This window comes from Heteronotia binoei, chromosome 2 (assembly GCF_032191835.1).
Source record: "Heteronotia binoei isolate CCM8104 ecotype False Entrance Well chromosome 2, APGP_CSIRO_Hbin_v1, whole genome shotgun sequence".
Lineage (NCBI taxonomy): Eukaryota > Metazoa > Chordata > Lepidosauria > Squamata > Gekkonidae > Heteronotia > Heteronotia binoei.
The window spans coordinates 195,743,541-195,765,851 of NC_083224.1; the positions used below are offsets into that span (position 1 = coordinate 195,743,541).

The following is a 22,311-nucleotide window of genomic DNA, read 5'->3' on the forward strand; positions in this document are numbered from 1 at the left end:
GGGGCTGAGAGAGCTCTCCCAGAAGCTGCCCTTTCAAGGACAGAGTCTCAGAGCGGCTTACAATCTGCAAGGCTTGTAAAACAACACTTTTTCAAAATGGCCTTCAACTAAAGTACAGAGCTGCTTAACATCATGGTATGGAACTTAGCACCAAAACTGTTTTTAAAATCTGTTCAATATTTATACTGTAATTGTTAATTTTAATTGATCTTACTATAATTGTTTTTATTGCTTTATGGTTTTATTGTGGATATTTAATGATGTTGTGAGCCCCCCTGAGCCTGCTTCGGCGGGGAGGGCGGGATATAAATGCGAAAAAAAAAATCCAATAACTTCTTCTTCTTCTTCATATATATACACACACACACACACACACACACACACAATTTGAACGAAATTAAAAGATTTCTTAAAAATTTAAACTATGCTTAAAAGATTAGCACTCTTGCCATATTTTGCTTATTTAACAGTTTCTGACACCTTGTTCTGAATTATTGCATCAAAATCTGGAGACAATGTCTGTGCTGTAGCAATCTCGAGTATGCCACTCAGGTGTTGTTCAGGCGGATGTCTGTAAGTTGCAATTCTACTTTTGATTTATTGACATTCATTACAGCAATCTCATGGTCAGTGCTTTGAGCCTAAGACCCTGGGGGAAACATGAAATGGCTGGGCAAAACAAGACAAAATGAGCAGGTGCGAGCTGCGAAGCCGGCAAAGCTTACTTTTAGCTGGCGAACAGGGGGGAGGGAACAAGCGAGCAGAGAGCGGCAGTGGACAGGCGAGCGGAGTGCTGGAGGGGTGCGGGGCTGCGGCGGGTTCTGTCACTCAGTGGTATAGTATCTGCTCAACATCTGGCTTCCCAAATTCAACCCCTGGCATCTTTAGCCTTTAAAAAGCCCTGTTCGAATCAGCCTTGCTATGAGATGTATCCCTGGTGACCTATAATGAGCAGGACATGCCTGCAGGAAACCAGATACAGAAAGTTGAAAAGAGAGAATGTGTACTGGTATACATGTTTGTAGAACTAGATAACTTGGGTAGACGGGCTTGATGCAGGGATCTTAAATAGGGTTCAGAAACTGTGTCCCTTCTTTGAACCCCCGGGAAGAAAGCAATGAAGAAAAACTAGATCAGGGGTGGCCAAAGTTGCTTAATGAAAGAGCCGCATAAGATGAACATCAGATGTTTGAGGAAGGGAGGAAAATAGATGAAGAAAGGTTATTTATTGACATTCGTTAGAGCAATCTCATGGACAGTGCTTTGAGCCTAAGACCCTGGGGGAAACATGAAACGGCTGGGCAAAATGAGACAAAATGCGCATGCGCGAGCTGCGAAGCCGGCAAAGCTTACTTTTAGCTTGGGGCTCTTTCGCTTGGAGAAACGTTGACTGCGGGGCGACATGATAGAGGTTTACAAGATTATGCATGGGATGGAGAAAGCAGAGAAAGAAGCCCTTTTCTCCCTTTCTCACAATACAAGAACTCATGGGCATTCAATGAAATTGCTGAGCAGTCAGGTCAGAACGGATAGAAGGAAGTCCTTCTTCCCCCAAAGGGTGATTAACACATGGAATGCACTGCCACAGGCGGCTGCAAGCATAGCCAGCTTCAAGAGGGGACTGGATAACTATCTGGAGCAGAGGTCCATCAGTGGCTACTAGCCACAGCGTATTGTTGGAACTCTGTCCAGGGCAGTGATGCTCTGTATTCTTGATGCTTGGAGGGCATAGTGGGAGGGCTTCTAGCCCCACTGGTGGACCTCCTGATGGCATTTGGGTTTTTTGGCCACTGTGTGACACAGAGTGTTGGGACTGGATGGGCCATTGGCCTGATCCAACATGGCTTCTCTTATGTTCTTATGTCTGGGGCAGTGATGCTCTGTATTCTTGGTGCTTGGGGGGGCACTGTGGGAGGGCTTCTAGCCCCACTGGTGGACCTCCTGATGGCACCTGGGTTTTTTGGCCACTGTGTGACACAGTGTTGGACTGGATGGGCCATTGGCCTGATCCAACATGGCTTCTCTTACGTTCTTATGTTCAGATGGGGATGGGGGGGGAGATGGAAAGAAAACAACTTTAACTTTAAATGTCTTCTCCAAGCTGCCAGCTGGCTTGGCTTAGCAAAGTGATTTAAAGAGCAAAATGCCTTCTCCAAGTCAGTTAAGCCTGGGTTGGTGGGGGCTTTGAGAGCCACACAATATGTATAAAAGAGCCACATTTTGGCCTCCCCAGAGCTAGATTCTTCTCTTGTCTCCTGTCCCTAGACAGGAATGATTCACCAGCAGCCTGCAAAACAGGTCTCCCAAAATGGGCCAAGGCTACAGAGCGGAACAAGCCATCGAGTGGGTTGGACAGCAAACTCCAGCTGGAACGCCGTCACACCAGCTGGTCAAGCCAGCAGCCCCTAATGAGCTGGGCGGAGGCCAGTTAAGTGGGACAGGCAAACCACGAACGCCCCAAGATGCCGCTTGGTGATAAAGCTTACGCAACTACCGCATCTGGGCTGCTCCAAGCAGAGGAGGAAGAACACGCAAGAATTTCCAAGAACAGAGCCACCCAATCACCAAAAGCACATTAGATGATCTAGGAAGGGCTCTACCACTTCAGACAGGGGGAGGAGGGGGGGGGAGAGGTTTCATGTTTGCATCTGTCTCTTGAATGTGGAAAACTAGCACTTCTAGAAAAAAAAAACAGACCTTAGTTTCCTGACACACTAGATATCTGCATGCAGGGGGGGATGTTTTAAAACAGTGGTGGTCAAACTCATTTGTTATGAAGGCCGGATCTGACAAAAATGAGACCTTGTTGGGCCTGGCCATGTGTGTACTTATTTAAAGTAGCAGAAATATAAACTTTATACAGGACACACACAAACACAATTAAATATCTTTTAAAAAAAAAACAACTTATGCTTAAAATGTTAGCGCTCGTTGGTCTTAAAGTTGCTTTGCATTTCTCCCATGGGATCCAGAGAACTGGGCAAAGGAAGCTCTAGAACATAAGAAAAACCATGTTGGATCAGGCCAACGGCCCATCCAGTCCAACACTCTGTGTCACACAGAGGCCAAAAAACCCAGGTGCCATCAAGAGGTCCACCAGTGGGACCACTCTGGCTCTTTCCTTCCTTCCCTGGGGAACCAGGAGGGGGAGGAGCCTCAGCCAATAGAAGGAAGAGAGGCTTGGCTCAGTAGCTCTGCTGTGTGATTGAGAAAGTCTGGCAAAGCAAGCTCCCCCTCCCCCGCTTCCTCCCCAAGGGAGGAGCCTCAGCCAATAGAGAAAATAAGAGGCTTTGCTCTGTAGCTCCTGTGCGATTGAGCAAGCCTTGCAAAGCAAGCTGTGATGCAGAAGGAAGCAAGAGAGAGGGAGAAGGAAGCAGGTGCCAGCCAGTTGCTCGGGGGCCTGACAGGAGCCCTCCGGGGGCGTGATTTTGCCCCCAGGCCACATGTTTGACACCCCTGTTTTAAAACACGGAGCACCACTCAAAGAGGCACCAAATCATGACCGTCTGTATCTTGACGCCCTATAAACATCAAAAACAGATCAGTTCCCCCTCTGGTCCCACGTTACAAGTTAATTGCACACTACTATGCACGCTTACCTCCAGGCAGGGTGGAATTCTAGCAGGAGCTCCTTTGCCTATTAGGCCACACCCCCTGATGTAGCCAATCCTCCAAGAGCTTACAACAGGCCCTGTAAAAAGAGCCCTATAAGCTCCAGGAGGATTGGCTACATAAGAGGGGTGTGGCCTAATAGGAAAAGGAGTTCCTGCTACAACGGAAGTCTTGCTTGCCTTGATTCAGATTGCCCAGGTTAGCCCAATCTGGACAGATCTCAGAGGCAAAGCTGGTTCAGTCCTGGTCAGTATCTGAATAGGAGGTCACTGAGGAATACCCGGGTGACTATGCAGAGGCAGGCAAAGGAAAATCACCTCTGAACGTCTCTTGCTCGGAAAACCTCATGGGGGGTGGGACACCGTAAGTCATCTGCAACCTAGTGGCAAAAGAAAATAAAGTATACACGCTTCTGAAAACTGGAATTATTTGCTCAACCGCCAGGAGCATGCTGTCCTCACAGAACCACAGCTGTGTCCCTTTTGGTGTAGTGGTTAAGTGTGTGGACTCTTATCTGGGAGAACCGGGACTGATCCCCCACTCCTCCATTTGCACCTGCTTGGAATGGCCTTGGGTCAGCCAGAGCTCTCAAAGGAGTTGTCCTTGAAAGGGCAGCTTCAGTCAGAGCTCCCTCAGCCCCACCCACCTCACAGGGTGTCTGTTGTGGGGGAGGAAGGGAAAGGAGATTGTAGGCTGCTCTGAGACTCTGTCCTTGAAAAGGCAGCTGCTGTGAGAGCTCTCTCCAGCCCCACCCACCTCACAGGGTGTCTGTTGTGGGGGAGGAAGGGAAAGGAGATTGTGAGCCGCTCTGAGACTCTTCCGAGTGGAGGGCAGGATATAAATCCAATATCTTCATCTACCTCGCAGGGTGACTGTCATGGGGAAGAAGGTAAAAGAGATTGTGAGCCGCTCAGACTCTTCGGAGTGGAGGGCAGGATATAAATCCAATATCATCATCATCATCTTCTAAAACCACGAGAAAAGTTACACCGCTTAGATCTCCTAGGTGTGATCCCCCATCCAAAAAAACTTTCCACAAATGCTTTGGAAATTAGAAAAAAATTTTTGTAAAGGTATTTATTTTATTTACTTTCCATTAATATCCCGTCCATTCCAAATGGACTCAGGGCGGCTAACAATCGAAATAAAATCAACATCTCAGTTTCCAATACAAAACGATAAAACAAAATATTGTTTTACAACATATTAAAAGCTTTGGCCGCTCGGATCATACTAGGCTTTCCATTTATCTGTTGGTGGTCCTTCCGGTAGAGTTGCCCAGCAGAATAAGAGCGGCAGCCTTCTCCCCTAGTTCACAGAATCCTAGAGTTGGAAGGGACCTCTAGGGTCATCTAGCCCAACCCCCTGCACAATGCAGGAAACTCACAAACACCTCCCCCTAAATTCACAGGATCTGCACTGCTGTCAGATGGCCATCTAGCCTCTGTTTAAAAACCTAGAATCCTAGAGTTGGAAGGGACCTCTAGGGTCATCTAGCCCAACCCCCTGCACAATGCAGGAAACTCACAAACATCTCCCCCTAAATTCACAGGATCCCTAAATTCAAGGGGTCAGTCCCCTTGGAGAAAACGGCAGCGTGGACCAGCTGGCGTGGTGACCTCCTTCTCCTTCCCACATCTCCAGGAATGCCCCAATCCGGAGTTCGCAACACCGCATGTAAGCAGCCGTGTCCCACCTCGGGCTCCTCCTGGTGTGGGGGTCAGCCCAGCTCTTGGGGAGCGCAGAGGGTCAGGTGGGGCCGCGCACCTACCTGCTGGGGCTTTTTATAGGCTTGTTTTAAAAGTTCAGTTTCACAAGCCCTGCGGAATTGGGAGAGATCCCAAAGGGCTCTTATGGCCTCAGGGAGCACATTCCACAGCGTTGGTGCTGCCGATGTAATCCCCTGTGCAAACTGAGAGCCAGTTTGGTTTAGTGGTGAAGTGTGCGGATCTGGGAGAACCGGGTTTGATTCCCCACTCCTCCACTTGCACCTGCTAGCATGGCCTCGGGTCAGCCATAGCTCTGGCAGAGGTTGTCCTTGAAAGGACAGCTTCTGGGAGAGCTCTCTCAGCCCCACCTGCCTCACAGGGTGTCTGTTGTGGGGGGGGAGAAGATAGAGGAGATTGTAAGCCGCTCTGAGACTCTGTCCTTGAAAGGGCAGCTTCTGGGAGAGCTCTCTCAGCCCCACAAACCTCACAGGGTGTCTGTTGTGGGGGGAGAAGATATAGGAGATTGTAAGCCGCTCTGAGTCTAATACAGAGAGAAGAGTGGGGTATAAATCTGCAATTCTTCTTCTACATTATAATATTTACATCATAGTTCTGAGAGTCCAACCGGCACTATGATAACACTGTCTGAGTGCCAACATAACAGCAGTAATACTGTCAGCAATATGCAAGCACCAAAGCAATTACAGCAGCGATGGTAAACAAATCTTGGATGATCAGTTTGTAGTTTTGTAGAAGAAAAATTCTGCAGATTTATGCCCTGCCCTTCTCTCTGAATCAGAGACTCAGAGTGGCTTACAATCTCTTATGTCTTCTCCCCCCCACCCCCACCCCCCGCGACAGACACCCTGTGAGCTGAGAGCGCTCTCCCAGAAGCTGCCCTTTCAAGGACAGAGTCTCAGAGGAGTCACAATCTCCTTTCCTTTCCTCCCCCACAACAGACACCTTGTGAGACAGGCGGGGCTGAGAGAGCTCTCCCAGAAGCTGCTCTTTCAAGGATAGCGTCTGAGAGCAGCTCACAATCTCCTTTCCCTTCTCCCCCCACAACAACAGACACCTTTGTGAGGTAGGTGGGGCTGAGAGAGCTCTTACAGCAGCTGCCCTTTCCAGGACAACTCCTAAAAAGAGCTATGGCTGACCCAAGGCCATTCCAGCAGCTGCAAGTGGAGGAGTGGGGAATCAAACCCGGTTCTCCCAGATAAAAGTCCGCGCACTTAACCACTACACCAAACTGGCTCAGTTTGTAAATTGTTATATTGTTGTTTTATTATGTTGCCTTGTTTTTTAGCTGAATTGTGTTTTTAAAATGTTGTCAGCCACCCTGAGCGCGTAAGGGGAGGGCAGAATACAGGAAGGGAAGGGGGGGGGGGAGAAGAAAGAAAGAAAGAAAGAAAGAAAGAAAGAAAGAAAGAAAGAAAGAAAGAAAGAAAGAAAGAAAGAAAGAAAGAAAGAAAGAAAGAAAGAAAGAAAGAAAGAAAGAAAGAAAGAAAGAAAGAAAGAAAGAAAGAAAGAAAGAAAGAAAGAAAGAAAGAAAGAAAGAAAGAAAGAAAGAAAGAAAGAAAGAAAGAAAGAAAGAAAGTTTATTCACCACCAGCTTCAGCTGCCGTGTGGAAGCCGAGTTCTCCTCCTCCTAGTAATTTCTTTCTTTTTTAAAAAAAATGTCTGCCCCCCTCCCTCCCTGATCCCGGGAAAGTAGCCAAAACTGGGACTGCAATCCGATTGCTTTCCGCCCCGCCCCAGCCGGCCGATCTAGAAATTTCATGCGTGTTTCTCCCGCCACGCATGTTGGCAGTGCAGGCTTCGCTGTGCTAGAAGAGTCAGCCCCCATCCCAGAATGCTTTGCTCTGAGGGCATAGGAGCATATGGGGGGGGGGAGTTGGAGGGACGGATTATATATCAGGAGGCAGCAGCTGGGAACAATGCAGGCTTGGGAAGGGAGGGGCTGCCACCAGACAGCCGTGGAATGCAAAAACGCTCCCACCCACTTGGGAAGGGGGGAAAACAATCGTTTGGATTTTTATTCCCCCTTCCCTGTTTCTTTGGTCCTTCTGGTTGCTGGAGAGGGATAAAAGGCTGGCTTTAGGGGGTTTTCTGCATCCCTTCCTAGAAAGAGCCCCGTGGTGCAGAGTGTTAAAGCTGCAGTACTGCAATCCTAAACTCTGCACACGACCTGAGTTCGATCCCCGGCGGAAGCTGGGTTTTCAGGTAGCCGGCTCAAGGTTGACTCAGCCTTCCATCCTTCCGAGGTCGGTCAAAGGAGTCCCCAGCTTGCTGGGGGGGGGGGGACGTAGAGGACTGGGGAAGGCAATGGCAAACCACCCCGTCAAAAGTCTGCCGTGAAAACGTTGTGAAAGCAACGTCACCCCAGAGTCAGAAATGACTGGTGCTTGCACAGGGGACCTTTCCTTTTCCTTTCCTTGCATCCCCTTCCACCCCCCAAAAGATCCAGAGTTAAACAAAGCAAGAGTCAAGTGGCACCTTTAAGACCAACCAAGTTTTAGTCCGAATGTAAGCTTTCGTGGGCTAGAAACACACTTCATCGGACCAGAGTTAAAAAGCCATGAACCGATCCTTCTTTTCTCTCTAATGCAGCACTGTGCAACTCCAGCTGCGCAGGATCAACTGTCTTTCCTGGAAAACTTTTATCGAAAACAACAAAAAAATGCACATTTCTCCACTATCTCCCAACCTTCTGTGCTCTGAGCTTGCGCAATCTTGCCTTTAGCACCTCCCCCTCCACCCATTTCAGTTTTACGCCACACAGCCAGGCCACCTCAGTTACATAATGCTGCCTGCCCCACCTCCTCTCCGTCCCCTCGTCCACCCCCCCTCCTGCCACCCTCGCACCCAGACCACGAGGTACAACAGGAGTTGCATCACTCCTACCGCTGTGTACAAGTTAGCTGCACACACGCCAAAAGATACGGCAGTTCCCAAACGGCTGACGACACCAGAAGGCCAAGAGCCTCAACTCAACAAAAAGGGACCCACTGGCAGCCTCTCCCTTCCGCTTCACCGCCTCCATGTGCCCAACACAAACACAAGAGCCTGACACAAACACAGGAGCCTTCAGCCTGGCCCCACGGAGGGCTCCAACACAATGAGGTGTTTGAAAGCCAGCTGAGTGCTTTGTTTTGGTGCACCCAAAATCATTTTAGACGCACAAGAGCAGCCCACCAGGTTTAATGGACTCTAAATTTAAGGACCACAGAAGAGCCCAGTGGCGCAGAGTGGTAAAGCTGCAGTAGTGCAGTCGGAGCCCTCTGCTCACGACCCGAGTTTGATCCCAGCGGAAGCTGGTTCAGGTAGCCGGCTCCAGGTTGACTCAGCTTTCCATCCTTCCGAGGTCGGTCAAATGAGGACCCAGTTTGCTGGGGGGGAAGTGTAGAGGACTGGGGAAGGCAATGGCAAACCACCCCGTAAAAAGTCTGCCATGAAAACGTTGTGAAAGCAACATCACCCCAGAGTCGGAAACGACTGGTGCTTGCACAGGGGACTACCTTTACCTTTTTTACCTTTAATTTGAGGACACTATTGACTGGGGCGGGGATGGGATTCTCTCATGTGATTATGTTACAAGTGTTTGGGGCAGGGGGAGAGAACCTTCACCTTATTCAAAACCAAAGTGGCACCCGATCTTTGCTTTGAAACGTGTTTTATTTTAAAAACAAAGTAAAAGGTCAAGGTAGTCCCCTGTGCAAGCACCAGTCGTTTCCGACTCTGGGGTGACGTTGCTTTCACAACATTTTCACGGCAGACTTTTTTACGGGGTGGTTTGCCACTGCCTTCCCCAGTCATTTACACTTTCCCCCCAGCAAGCTGGGGACTCATTTTACCGACCTCGGAAGGAAGGAAGGCAAAGTCAACCATGAGCCGGCGACCTGAACCCAGCTTCCACCAGGATCGAACTCAGGCCGTGAACAGAGAGCTCTGACTGCTGTACAGCAGCTTTACCACTCTGCGCCACAGGGCTACAAAACAATAACATAAAAGGAGTACAGACAGAAAGAAAGCATTTATATAGGGGTGACAGAATAAATTTAAGTAGCCCCGGGGCACAGTGTGTTAAAGCTGCGGTACTGCAGTCATGAGCTCTGCTCACGACCTTAATTCGATCCCAGTGGAAGCTGGTTTCAGGTATCCGGTTCAGGTCGATTCAGCCTTCCATCCTTTCGAGGTCAGTAAAATGAGTACCCAGCTTGCTGGGGGGAAAGTGTAAAAGACTGGGGAAGGCAAGGACAAGGAAAAAAGGAAAGGTCTCCTGTGCAAGCAACCAGTCGTTTTTGACTCTGGGGTGACGCTGCTTTCGCAACGTTTTCACGGCAGACCTTTTTACGGGGTGGTTGGCCATTGCCTTCCCCAGTTCATTACACTTTCCCCCCAGCAAAAAATGGGTACTCATTTTACCGACCTCAGAAGGATGAAAGGCTGAGTCAACTTTGAGCCGGCTGCCTGAACCCAGCTTCCGCTGGAATCGGACTCAGGTCGTGAGCAGAGGGCTCCGACTGCAGTGCTGTGCCACTCCCCCGTAAAAAGTCTGCCATGAAAACGTTGTGAAAGCAACGTCACCGCAGAGTCGGAAACGACTGGTGCTTGCACAGGGGACCTTTCCTTTCCTACAGAATAATGTATAATTCTCAAAGGTTATTACACTTACAGGATATATGAAACAAATAAAGAGCTACTTCTTCCCAGCATCCCCTTCATTAGAATGTTTAAGACATTTTCTGCAGTAGTTCCCTCATTAATACATATTCTGCACTACATATTTTGCCAATACTACAATCAGGGGTAGAATTCTAGCGGGAGCTCCTTTGCATATTAGGTCAGAGTGGTAAAGCTGCAGTACTGCAGTCGGAGCCCTCTGCTCACGACCTGAGTTCGATCCCAGCAGAAGCTGGTTCGGGTAGCCGGCTCCAGGTTGACTCAGCCTTCCATCCTCCCGAGGTCGGTCAAATGAGTCCCCAGCTTGCTGGGCGGAAAGTGTAGAGGACTGGGGAAGGCAATGGCAAACCACCCTGTAAAACGTCTGCCATGAAAATGTGAAAGCAAAGTCACCCCAGAGTCGAAAGTGACTGGTGCTTGCACAGGGGACTACCTTTACCTTTTTAATATAATAAAGAGGGGTAAACAGTCCAAGTACTAGGCACCTAAAAAATGTAAAAAAGGGTTGCTCGCCACCAACCAGAACCCACTGAAGTTAAAAAGGCCAAGCAGGTGGGCAGAATAGATCTATATTTTATTTTCTCTACTTCTTCACTTCCATACACATGACAGGAACTCAGCCAGAGAGGCAGTGACTTCGGGAGACTTGTCAGATAACAAAAAGGCTAAATTATCATAGGACAAAGGGTTTGAAGAGGCGAGAAGAGGATGAATCCAAACACCTTAAGTTCATGTCTTGCGGCTCTCAAACATCTGGCATTTATTCTATGCGGCTCTGACATTTAGCAATTTGGGCCATCCCTGGTGCAAACAATTCTACAACATCTGGGGGGAAAAATACAAGCTGGGAAATCGTCTTATGCCGCCTCGGCAATCAACAAGTCCCAGCCCAGCAACGGAGGGATGGGGTACAGTTCACCATCTAATCCAATTCAAATGGACAGACTTCCGCCCTAAAAATAAAAAGAGACTTTAACTTATGCAACAGACTGGGAATGCCACAAGCGGAAGGGCTGGGCAAAAGCCTTGCTTTCTGAGCCCAAAAAAAAATGTAAATTCAGAAATTAAGGAGTTGGAAGGCATCCCCCATAGCAAAGGCCCACCTAGGGCTCCAGAGCGAGAGTTCTCCCTCTCAGAAAGACTCAGGCCAAGAAAACCCAAGTTCAAATCTTCACAGAGCCATGAAAGTCACGGAGTAACCCTGGGGCATGCAGACCGCCTCGTGGGGCTGTTGTCGGGATCCGCACCAGGCTGGCTCCAAGGAGCGCCAACAGGGCTCTTCTGATGTTGTTATGAAGGCCTCAGCCTCTCTGCCCTGTTGCTGGCCCTCCAGAGGAACTGGTTGGCCACTGTGTGAGATGGGATGATGGACCTTTATTGGACTGATCCAGCAGGGCTCTTCTGATGTTCTTATGAAGGCCTCAGCCTCTCTGCCCTGTTGTTGGCCCTCCAGAGGAACTGGTTGGCCTCTGTGTGAGACAGGATGCTGGATTAGATGGGCCACTGGTCTGACGCAGCAGGGCTCTTCTGAGGTTCTTATGAAGGCTTCAGCTTCTCTGCCCTGTTGTTGGCTCTCCAGAGGAACTGGTTGGCCACTGTGTGAGACAGGAGGCTGGACTAGATGGGCCCCTGGTCTGATCCAGCAGGGCTCTTCTGAGGTTCTTATGAAGGCCTCAGCTTCTCTGCCCTGTTGTTGGCTCTCCAGAGGAACTGGTTGGCCACTGTGTGAGACAGGATGCTGGACTAGATGGACCCTCACTGGTCTGACTCAGCAGGGCTCTTCTGATGTTCTTATGAAAGCCTCAGCCTCTCTGCCCTGTTGTTGGCCCTCCAGAGGAACTGACTGGCCACTGTGTGAGACAGGATGCTGGACTAGGTAGACCCTCACTGGTCTGACCCAGCAGGGCTCTTCTGATGTTCTCATAAAAGCCTCAGCCTCTATGCCTCGATGTTGGCCCTCCTTGGTTGGCCAATGTGTGAGGCGGAATGCTGGACCAGATGGACCACTGGTCCGATCCAGCAGGGCTCTTTTGATGCTCTTATATCCGGATCCTTCGGCCAGACACTAAAGGCCAGTCTTCAGGTATTCACAGTAAGCCAAAGATTTCACACTGCTGCCAACTACAAACCCCAATATCCAGGGCTTTTTCTTTCTTTCTTTTTTGAAAAAAAGGTGCTGGAACTCTCAAGAGGGAAATGGAGGAGAAACACCCAGGGGACCCTCGTGAGCTTTTAAACATTTTTGAGAAGTTTTCACAAAGGGGTGCCAGAACTCCATTCCGCCACCTCCCCCGCCCCCCCCCGCACAAAAAAAGCCCTGCCGATATTATTCTGACCATACGCAGCTCTGGAAACCTTGCTAGGAACTAGTCTCAGATCACCGGGTTCCTAACACCAACAAGTTTGATCATGCTAAGACCACAGAGCAAGAAACCCCCACAAACACTCCCCAGGGTCAGAATGGCAGCCATGTTGGTCTGAAGCAGGGGTCCTCAACCTACGGCCCGCGGGCCAGATGTGGCCCGCTGAGGACTTTTATGCGGCCCGCCGGGTTATGGCAAAATCAGACCGGAAGTGACGTTCGACCTAAACTTGCATTAGCAACGCATACTTCTGGCACTGGGCTGAGGCGGCGGAGACAGAGTGTGAGGTGATACCGAGGTGAGGTGAGTTCCCAGGCCGGGGTAGGTGGTGTGGGGAAGGGAGAGAGATGCAGAAGACGGAGAACTGACGGCCCGCGGCCTTGTACAGTAACGGCAGTCCGGCCCTCCAACGGTCTGAGGGACAGTGAACTGGCCCCCTATTTAAAAAGTTTGAGGACCCCTGGTCTGAAGCAACAGAACAAAGCAGGAGTCAAGTATCCCCTTTAAGGCCAACAAAGTTTCATTCAGAACGTAAGCTTTCGTGTGCTCTAAGCACACTTCCTCAGACGAGGGATCAGGTGCGGCGATCAAAGGATCATCTCCACATTTTGACGCATGACAAACAAAGCCAAACCTGCCAAACGTTCCCCGTGGCCAGTGGCCCAAATATAATTGAGGCCAGGCGGGACAAACTGAGCCCTACGCAGCAGACACCCCCAAGACTGAACTACGCCATCAGGCGGGAAACCGTAGCAGGATCCAGGGGGTCCACACGCAGGTCTACGCTATTCGGCAACGTGGTGACCCTTGAAAATAAACAGGCTTGCGAAACTGAAAGGGCACCGAAGTACACTTCCCCCTCACCCACGCCTACCGCAATGAGCACAAACAGCACATCTTCAGCACTTGCCGCCCTAAGGACTAGAAACCTGAGAAGGGGGGGGGGGTAAGTTTTGAACCTTTTTGAGGACTGCTCAGGTCGAAGGCAGAACGACGTTTGAAAACCCTAGCCTGGACATGTTCTCGGCCGTCAAAAGCCGCCAATATTATACCCAGTTTGTCTGTCTGCTTTGACTCCACGTAACCAGGACAGATTCTGTCTGCGCCGAGCCAGGACGGAGCCAAGTCATGCCCACAGCTTCTAGGCCACAGGGCCCCAAGTCCCCGGGGGCAAACCCTAACCACCACGCCATAACAACGTCTCGTTCAGAGCCAGAACTGGATCGACGAGTCTGGCTTGGAGCCTGGCGGGGCCAGCCCTCACGCGCTCCTGAGAACTCCCAAGTAGGACGACGACATCCCATAATTAGGAGCCGCCCTCAACAACAGGATGCGATCACCAGACAAGAGACACACACATCACGGGACTGTCCCTGTGGCTTTGAGTACACGGCAACCCTTTGGGAGAGGTGTTAGCACGCTGGGGAGAGCCTGCTACAGGGCGGAGCGGAGTTCTCAGCTGCTGCCTCGGAGGCGAGACGCCCTTTCCTCAGGCTCCGTGTCAACCAAGACACTCCACAGGCTCTGTTATCCCACCTGCAAAATGGGCACAAGGAGGCCTGCGAGAAGAGCAGGAGAGGTGGGGGGGGGGCGCAAGCTGCAGGGTGGGATGACCGTTCCTTTCCAAGGTGGCAGGGCAAAATTCGGAAGCCATTGCCTTCTCCTTCTAATCCTACAGAGCCAGTTTGGTGCCGTGGCTAAGTGTGCAGACTCTTATCTGGGAGAACCGGGTTTGATTCCCCACTCCTCCACTTGCACCTGCTGGAATGGCCTTGGATTAGCCATCGTTCTTGCAGGAGTTGTCCTTGAAAGGGTAGAGCTCTCTCAGCCTCACCCACCTCACAGGGTGTCTGTTGTGGGGGAGGATGGTAAAGGAGACTGTAAGCCACTCTGAAACTCTGTCCTTGAAAGGGCAGCTTCCGTGAGAGCTCTCTCAGTCCCACCTACCTCACAGGGTGTCTGTTGTAGGGGAGAATGGTAAAGGAGACTGTAAGCCAGTCTGAAACTCTGTCCTTGAAAGGGCAGCTTCCGGGAGAGCTCTCTCAGCCCCACCCGCCTCACAGGGTGTCTATCTGTGGAGGTGGAAGAAGGGAAAGGAGACTGTAGGCCGCTCTGAGAAGCTGTCCTAGGGCAGCTTCTGGGAGAGCTCTCTCAGCCCCATCCACCTCACAGGGTGTCTGTTGTGGGAGGAGAAGATATAGGAGATAATAAGCCGCTCTGAGTCTGATTCAGAGATAAGGGCGGGGTATAAATCTGCAGCCTTCTTCTAATCCTGAAACATGTAAGCCAGGGGTGGCCAATCTGTGGCTCTATTTCATGTGGCTCTCAAAGCGCCAACCGCCCGGTCAGGCAGCTGGGAGAAGGCCTTTATCTCTTTAAAACCTTCCTCCAAACCAAGCCAGTTGGCAGCTTGGAGAAGGCATCTAAAGTTAAAGTTGTTTTCTTTCCACCTCTCCCTCCCAGCTCTCAAACATCTGACATTCACGTCTTGCGGCTCTCAAACATCTGGCGTTTATTCTACGCGGCTCTTACGGTAAGCAAGTTTGGCCACCCCCTGGTATAAGCCAGCTATTTCGATATGCAGGCCCCACAAAACCCACAATTCAGCAGGCAGTGAACTCTAAATGTATTATTCCAGGCCAAGTGTAACTAGTTGCTACGAAGCATAAAAGCTGCTCAAATTCAGTGTGGTTTTCAGGAAGGCGGGGGGGGGGGGGGTGGGGTGGGGGAGAGAGAGAGAGAGAGACTATCAGGCCCTCGAGCAACCGGCTGTCATTTGCTTCCTTCTCCCTCTCTCTTGCTTCCTTCTGCATCACAGCTTGCTTTGCCAGGCTTGCTCAACCGCACAGAAGCTACAGAGCAAAGCCTCTATTTTCTCCATTGGCTGAGGCTCCTCCCTTGGGGAGAAAAGGGGGGAAGGGCAGAGCTTGCTTTGCCAGGCTCTCTCAATCGCACAGCAGAGCTACTGAGCCAAACCTCTCTTCCTTCTATTGGCTGAGGCTCCTCCCCCCCCGAAGGAATTTATGTCTCTGCTACCGAATCTTAAATAGGTACATACAGTATGTCACAGAAGTGAGTACACCCCCTCACATTTTGCAAATATTTAAGTATATCTTTCCATGTGACAACATCGAAGAAACACACCTCCAAAACGACCACTGCCTTGCTAAAGAAGCTGAGGGTAAAAGTGACGGACTGGCCAAGCATGTCTCCAGACCTAAACCTTATTGAGCATCTGTGGGGCATCCTGAAACAGAAGGTGGAGGTGTGCAAGGTCTCTAACATCCACCAGCTACGTGACGTCGTCATGGAGGAGTGGAAGAGGACTCCAGTGGCAACCTGTGAAGCTCTGGTGAACTTTGTGCCCAAGAGGGTTAAGGCAGTGCTGGAAAATAAGTGGCCACACAAAATATTGACACTTAGGGGTGTACTCACTTTTGTTGCCCGCAGTTTAGACATTAATGGCTGTGTGTTGCGTAATTTTGAGGGGACAGCACATTTACACTGTTATACAAGCTGTAGACTTTACATTGTAGCCAAGTGTCATTTCTTCGATGTTGTCACATGGAAAGATATACTTAAATATTTACAAAATGCGAGGGGGTGTACTCACTTCTGTGACATACTATGTACATGGCTCAGCCCAACCAGACATGGCCCAGCCCATCAAGGTCTCATTTATGTCAAATCCAGCCCTCATAGGAGTTCGACACCCCTAAAAGTGCGTGTTTGCTCTTGGGTGAAGGCGTGGACACCTTCTCGGAGTTCCTGCGAATAAGAGGCACATTAAGAGCCAAGATTGTACCCTGCGTTTGTTTTTGGGGGGGTTTGCAACATCGGGGGGCCGCAGGGTTTCCCTGGAGTCCTGGAAGCCAGCTGATGCAACGTCTCGTGGATCAGGACAGCCAAGAAAAACCCTCCCTGCTGAAATCATTTCCAATGCCGCCACCCCCTATCCGCCTGCATCAAACCCCAAACCTTCCACATGCTGAACCAGCGAGCTGCAGTGAGTTCGGCAGTTTCCTTTTCTCAAATTTTAAAGCAGGAAACAAAACTCGTTCACTTCTGTTTTTACCGAGAAAGAAAGACTGAAACGGGAATTTCCCAAACGGGTTCTGAACTGGCACAAAACCAAAGTGCCCCCCCCCTCCCAAAAAAGATGCATTAAAACAGCAGAGAGCCTCACCAGTCTTCTATCCCAAATGCAAAAGGATCTTACCTTGAAAGAGCGATGGAAACCTTGTAGCTCCGCTGTCTTCTTCTGCACCATCTTGACACTTTAAAATTCAGGAAGGAGTGTTTTAAAAGGGGGGGGGGGTTTCAAAAATGGGGGTGGTATTAAATAAAAGAAAGCAAGAAGGGGAGGAAACTGGAGCTAATCCAGAGCCGACGCTGGAGACCCTAGAGAGATAGGGGGAAACAGAGGGGAGAGAGATTCATTAACACAGAAAGACAAAACAATGGGTCAGTCCTCCAATCGGCTGGCTTGAAGAAGCCATCTGTCTCTTTAAATCACTTCTCCAAGCTAAGCCAGCTGGGAGCTCAGCGAATGCATTTAAAGTTAAAGTCGCTTTCTTACCACCTCTCCCTCCCCCATGTATTTTCCTTCCTGACTCGCGGCTCTCAAACATCTGACCTTCGTGTCTTGCAGCTCTCAAACATCTGCTCTTTATTCTATATGGCTCCTACGTTAAGCAACATTGGCCACCTCTGTTCTGGCTGCACAAGGCAGACTGAAAAAAAAATCTAAACCGCAAAACGAAGAGGGAATCCCAGACTTCTGAAACGAGGACAGAGTGGAGAAAGACAGGACGGATGGATGAGACACCCTTTCTCCAATTTACCCACATCACTTTTAGAAGATAGAAGATATTGGATTTATATCCCGCCCTCCACTCCGAAGAGTCTCAGAGCGGCTTACAATCTCCTTTACCTTCCTCCCCCACAACAGACACCCTGTGAGGTGGGTGGGGCTGGAGAGGGCTCTCACAGCAGCTGCCCTTTCAAGGACAACCTCTGCCAGAGCTATGGCTGACCCAAGGCCATTCTAGCAGGTGCAAGTGGAGGAGTGGGGAATCAAACCCGGTTCTCCCAGATAAGAGTCCCCAAACTTAACCACTACACCAAACTGGCTTTTGCAAAAAAATAATAATAATGGGGGGGGGGGCAAAGTTGCCCATCCCAGAACACACAAGAGCCAACCAACAGCTTCGGCCTGAGAATTTGCAAAAATAATCGAGGCAGAGAGACAGTGAGAGTCAGGTTGAGAGTCGCATTGTTTTCTGTGGCCCCAGAAGGTAGGACCAGAACCAAGGGGTTGAAATAAAAGCAAAAGAGTTTCTGGCTCAACATTAGGAAGAACTTCCAGATCCTTAGAAGAAGATTTTGGATTTATATCCTACCCTATACTCTGTATCTCAGAGCGGTCACAATCTCCTCTACCTTCCCCCCCCACACACACACACACACACAACAAACACCCCGGGAGGTAAGAGGGGCTGAGAGAGCTCTCCCAGAAGCTGCCCTTTTTCAAGGACAACTCCTGCGATAGCTATGGCTGACCCAAGGCCATCTCAGCAGGTGCAAGTGGAGGAGTGGGGAATCAAACCTGGTTCTCCCAGTTAAGAGTCCATGCAATTAACCACTACACCAAAATGGCTCTCAGTGGTTCCTCAGTGGAACAGACGTCCTCCTTGGGAGGTGGTGGGGTCTCCTTCCTTGGAGGTTTCGAAACAGAGGCTAGAGGGCCATCTGACAGCAATGCGGATCCTGTGTATTTAGGGGGAGGTGTTTGTGAATTTCCTGCATTGTGCAGGGGGTTGGACTAGATGACCCTGGAGGGTCCCTTCCAACGCTATGATTCTATGATGCTCCCTGGCCTAGAAAGAGTCCCCTTTTTGTCAAAAATCCTGTTCTTCTAAAAAAAAAAAAAATCCCTGTAATTTACACATTCGCAGTTCTAGCCTCCCTTTCCCCCCATAGCCTTTATGACAAAGAAAATTGTGTTGTGGAGGGGGGGGGGATAGCTTGATTTCTTTGTGCTATTATCGCAATGGGGCGACACAAGAGTGAAGCGGGTTGTCTTTTTTCCAACCCCCCCCCTCCCCCAATCTTGCACGTCAAGATCTGCAGGACTAGACCGATTTTTATTTCCCCTCCCCCTCCCCGGGTCTGAATCCATTTAAGTCTTGCCGAGTCAGAAGGGGGCGTGCCCCGTGGGAGTCACACAAACGCACACAAAGCCCCGGCCGAGCGTACTTTTTTTTTTGCACAACTGGGTGCCAAAGATCCGGGGGAGGCGGGAGAGGAATTCCCCTTTCTACAACGCAACACACACACCACTATTGTGATGGGACGGCTGGAGAAAGAAGCCAGCACAGGCTCGCAAAAGGGGACCCAAAGTTTGCAAGATTCGCCTCTCTGTTTCTCCCTCCCCGGTTCTCAAACCTGCAATATTTGGGGGGGGGGGGGGGGGGGGACTGCATTGCAGATATCCTTTCGCGATAGGGGGGGGGGGCTGGCTTTGCAGTCCCGTTCGTTTTAAGGGATTGGGGGGGGAACCTTTCCTCTGCCTTCGTGCATTCTTGGATTAGGGGGTGTACGCGTCGCCGCCCCCCCCCTTCGGGCGCGTTTTTTATTATTGCATGCGTATTTTGGGGAAGGGGGGGGAGAATTGCAAGACGCCCGCGATCAGAGGAAGAAATCCAGACCCTCCCCCCTCTTCTAGCCCCCGTTGCAATAAAAGCTAGCAGCGCTTGCAGACATTTCCAACCCCCCCCCCCCCTCCCCGTTGCATTAAAAGCAAGCAGCGCTTGCGGACATTTCCAAAAACCCTCCTTGCAATAAAAGCAAGCAGCGCTTACAGACATTTCCAACCCCCCCCCCTGCAATAAAAGCAAGCAGCGCTTGTAGACATTTCCAAACCTCCCCCCCCCCCTTGCAATAAAAGCAAGCAACGTTTGCAAAGGCGACCCGAATGCAGACCTTTCTCATAACGACAGGGAGTTTATTCCCCTCCCCCCACGAGATCCACAGCAACCGGGGGGGGGGGGGCACACAAAAACTAGACACAGAAAAAGCGGGGGGGGGGAGGTGGCTTGTAAAACCTGCCCGTGCAAGACCTCTTCCCGCCCCCCGCTTCGCGTAGCCAACCCCCTCCCCCTTCGCAAAACACGCACGGGAGTTGTGCAATGCACGCGCCAAAGCCGCAGGGGGTGGGGGGTTCGAGTCTTACCCTGCCCGGGCTCCGCAGTGCTGCCGCCACTGCCGATGGAAAGGCCCGGCCAGCCCCGGCGGCCGCTAGAAGGGACGGGAAAGTGAGGATCCGCGGCTCTCGTTCGCCCGGCCCTCTATATATAGGCGCTGCCGCTCCACGCCCCGCCCGCCTTGCAGCAGCTGAGCCCCGGGAGCCGCCTCCGCCGGGAGGAGGAGGAGGAGGCGGCGGCGGCGGCTCTGAGCATGTGCAGAGCGCCAGCGGGGGAAGGGGAAGCCCGGTTTCCCCGACGGAGAAGAGGCGGCGCTTCTGAGCACGCACAGAGTGCTTTCGGGAAGTGGTTGAAGGGGGAGGAGGGGACGCGGACGGTTTGACGCCCCCCCCCCCGCAAAAAATAAATTAAGAAATTCATGCATGGAAGAAGGAGTACCTTGCTTCGTCCAAAAAGAAAGACGAAAGGAAACCAGCGGCGACATATACACACACAAACACACATATACACATATATAAGTACACACGCATATATATATATATATACACACATGCATACACACACATACATACATATATGTAGAAAAAGTCCAGTAGGAACTCATTTATGTGTTGTGAGCCTCCCTGAGCCTGCTTCGGCGGGGAGGGCGGGATATAAATTAAAAGTATTATTATTATTATTATTATTATTATTATTATTATTATTATTATTATTATTATTATTATTGGCATATTAAGCCACACCCCCTGATGTCACCATTGTTTCACGGGTTTTTTGGTAGAAAAAGCCCAGCACGAACTTATTTGCATATTGGGCCACACCCCCCTGACACTAAGCCTGCTGGAATTGCATTCCAGTGCATTCCTGCTAAAAAAAAAGGCCTGTATATACACACACACACATATATATGCACACATCTATACACACACACATATACATATATATACACACATAATTTTACAAACACACACACACACATATATGTGTGTGTGTGTAAAATTATGTGTGTATATTTGTGTGTGTGTATATATACACACACACATATACACACATAATTATACACACATATACACACACATGTAACTAACAGGAATTTGAGCAGACTTCGGAGGATGGTGGAAGACTGGAGGGCCTGGCGTGACTTGGTCCAGGGGGTCGCAAAGAGTCGGACTCAACTGTGCGACTGAACAACAACAAAATACACACATACAGGGCGTTTTCTGTGCAGGGACACAGTTCTGGCTGGCTTGGCATCAGGGGGTGTGGCCTAATATGCAAATGAGCTCCTGCTGGGCTTTTTCTACAAAAAAGCCTATTCTAAACAATGGCGGTGTCAGGGGGTGTGGCCTAATATGAAAATGAGTCCCTGCTAGGGGTTTTCTACCAAAAAGGCCCTGCACAAACAGAAACATAACTTACATTTTATTAAATTTGTATGCAAGTTAATAAACAACGCGTATAACACCATGCCAACAAAACGTAAAACAAGCGAAGAAACACATGAGAGGTAATCTTCTAGGAGCATCACTGTAATGCATAAAGAAAGTTTTGCCATGAAATTACAAGAGTAACACAATATAAAAACCAGGCATTTAACAGGCATTCCCCACTCGTTAGATGCTAAGTTATTATCATTCTAGAAAGCCAAACCAGTGGCTTTTAAGGGTTAAAAAAAGGGGTGCCTTTCTGAGCATGTGCAAAGCGCCACGTCCTTTCTTCTAACTAAAAGCAACTTGGCTTAGGCTGAGTGGGCTGAAGCTGAACCCAACGAAGACAGAGGTCCTTTGCGCTGGGGAGGGAAATACCTCTCCCAGTTTTTGACGGTGTGCCTCTGAAAGCGGCTCACCGGGTCAAGAGCTTGGGAGTTCTACTGGAACCTTCACTATCAATGGAGGCCCAGATAGCAGCCACTGCCAAGTCGGCGTTTTTCCATCTGAAGCGGGCAAAGCAGTTGGCTCCCTTCCTGGAGCGCCGGGACCTAGCAACAGTGATCCATGCAACAGTCACCTCAAGATTGGATTACTGTAATGCCCTCTACATGGGGCTGCCTCTGTGCCGAACCCGGAGGTTGCAGCTGGTGCAGAACGCGGCGGCTAGGCTGATATTGGGGCTCCCGAAGTGGGAGCACATACAGCCGGGGCTACACGAACTGCACTGGTTGCCAGTTACCTACCGGGTTCGTTACAAAGAGCTGGTTATTACCTTTAAAGCCCTATATGGCTGAGGACCTGCCTACCTGAGGGACCGTCTCTCCCCGTACGAACCCCAGAGAGCACTGAGGTCAGCAGGGAAGAACCAGCTGACTATCCCTGGACCAAAGGAGGCCAAACTCCAAAACACCCGTACACGGGCCTTCTCCATCGCAGCTCCACACCTATGGAACCAGCTGCCGGAAGAAGTGCGAGCCCTGCGGTGCCTCGACCAGTTCCGCGGGGCCTGCAAGACCACCCTTTTCAGGATGGCCTTTGCTGGCTGAGAGACCGCTGTTGGGTGGCTTTCGCTATTATCATTTATAAATGGAATTAGCACCTGGAAATCTGTATAATACTTGGTTAACTGGAATGTTTTAAAGTTAATGTGATTTTAAACTCTGTGTAATTTTATGAAATGTTGTTAGCCGCCCTGAGCGGAGGAAAGGCAAGGCCCGGTTTGCCTCTGAGCCTGTACAGTGTCTCCAACTTTGCCCTCTCTTCCCTCAGGAGAAAGACTGCGCAGGGGGAGGGAGGAAAGACTGGCAAA

At 50.2% G+C, this 22,311-nt stretch overlaps 1 protein-coding gene across 1 annotated transcript in view; it reads right to left on the reverse strand.

Annotated features, from left to right (window-relative positions):
• The window catches only part of MKNK2 (MAPK interacting serine/threonine kinase 2), a 61,128-nt gene extending 41,433 nt beyond the window's left edge, over positions 1-19,695 (reverse strand). The window contains exons 1-2 of the mRNA XM_060232791.1: positions 19,602-19,695; positions 16,587-16,768 (exon numbers count right to left, since the gene is read on the reverse strand). Of these exons, the coding sequence (XP_060088774.1) occupies positions 16,587-16,637 (51 nt within the window). The 5' untranslated portion in view covers positions 16,638-16,768; positions 19,602-19,695. The remainder of the gene's footprint in view (positions 1-16,586; positions 16,769-19,601) is intronic.
• Between the last annotated feature and the right edge of the window lie 2,616 nt (positions 19,696-22,311).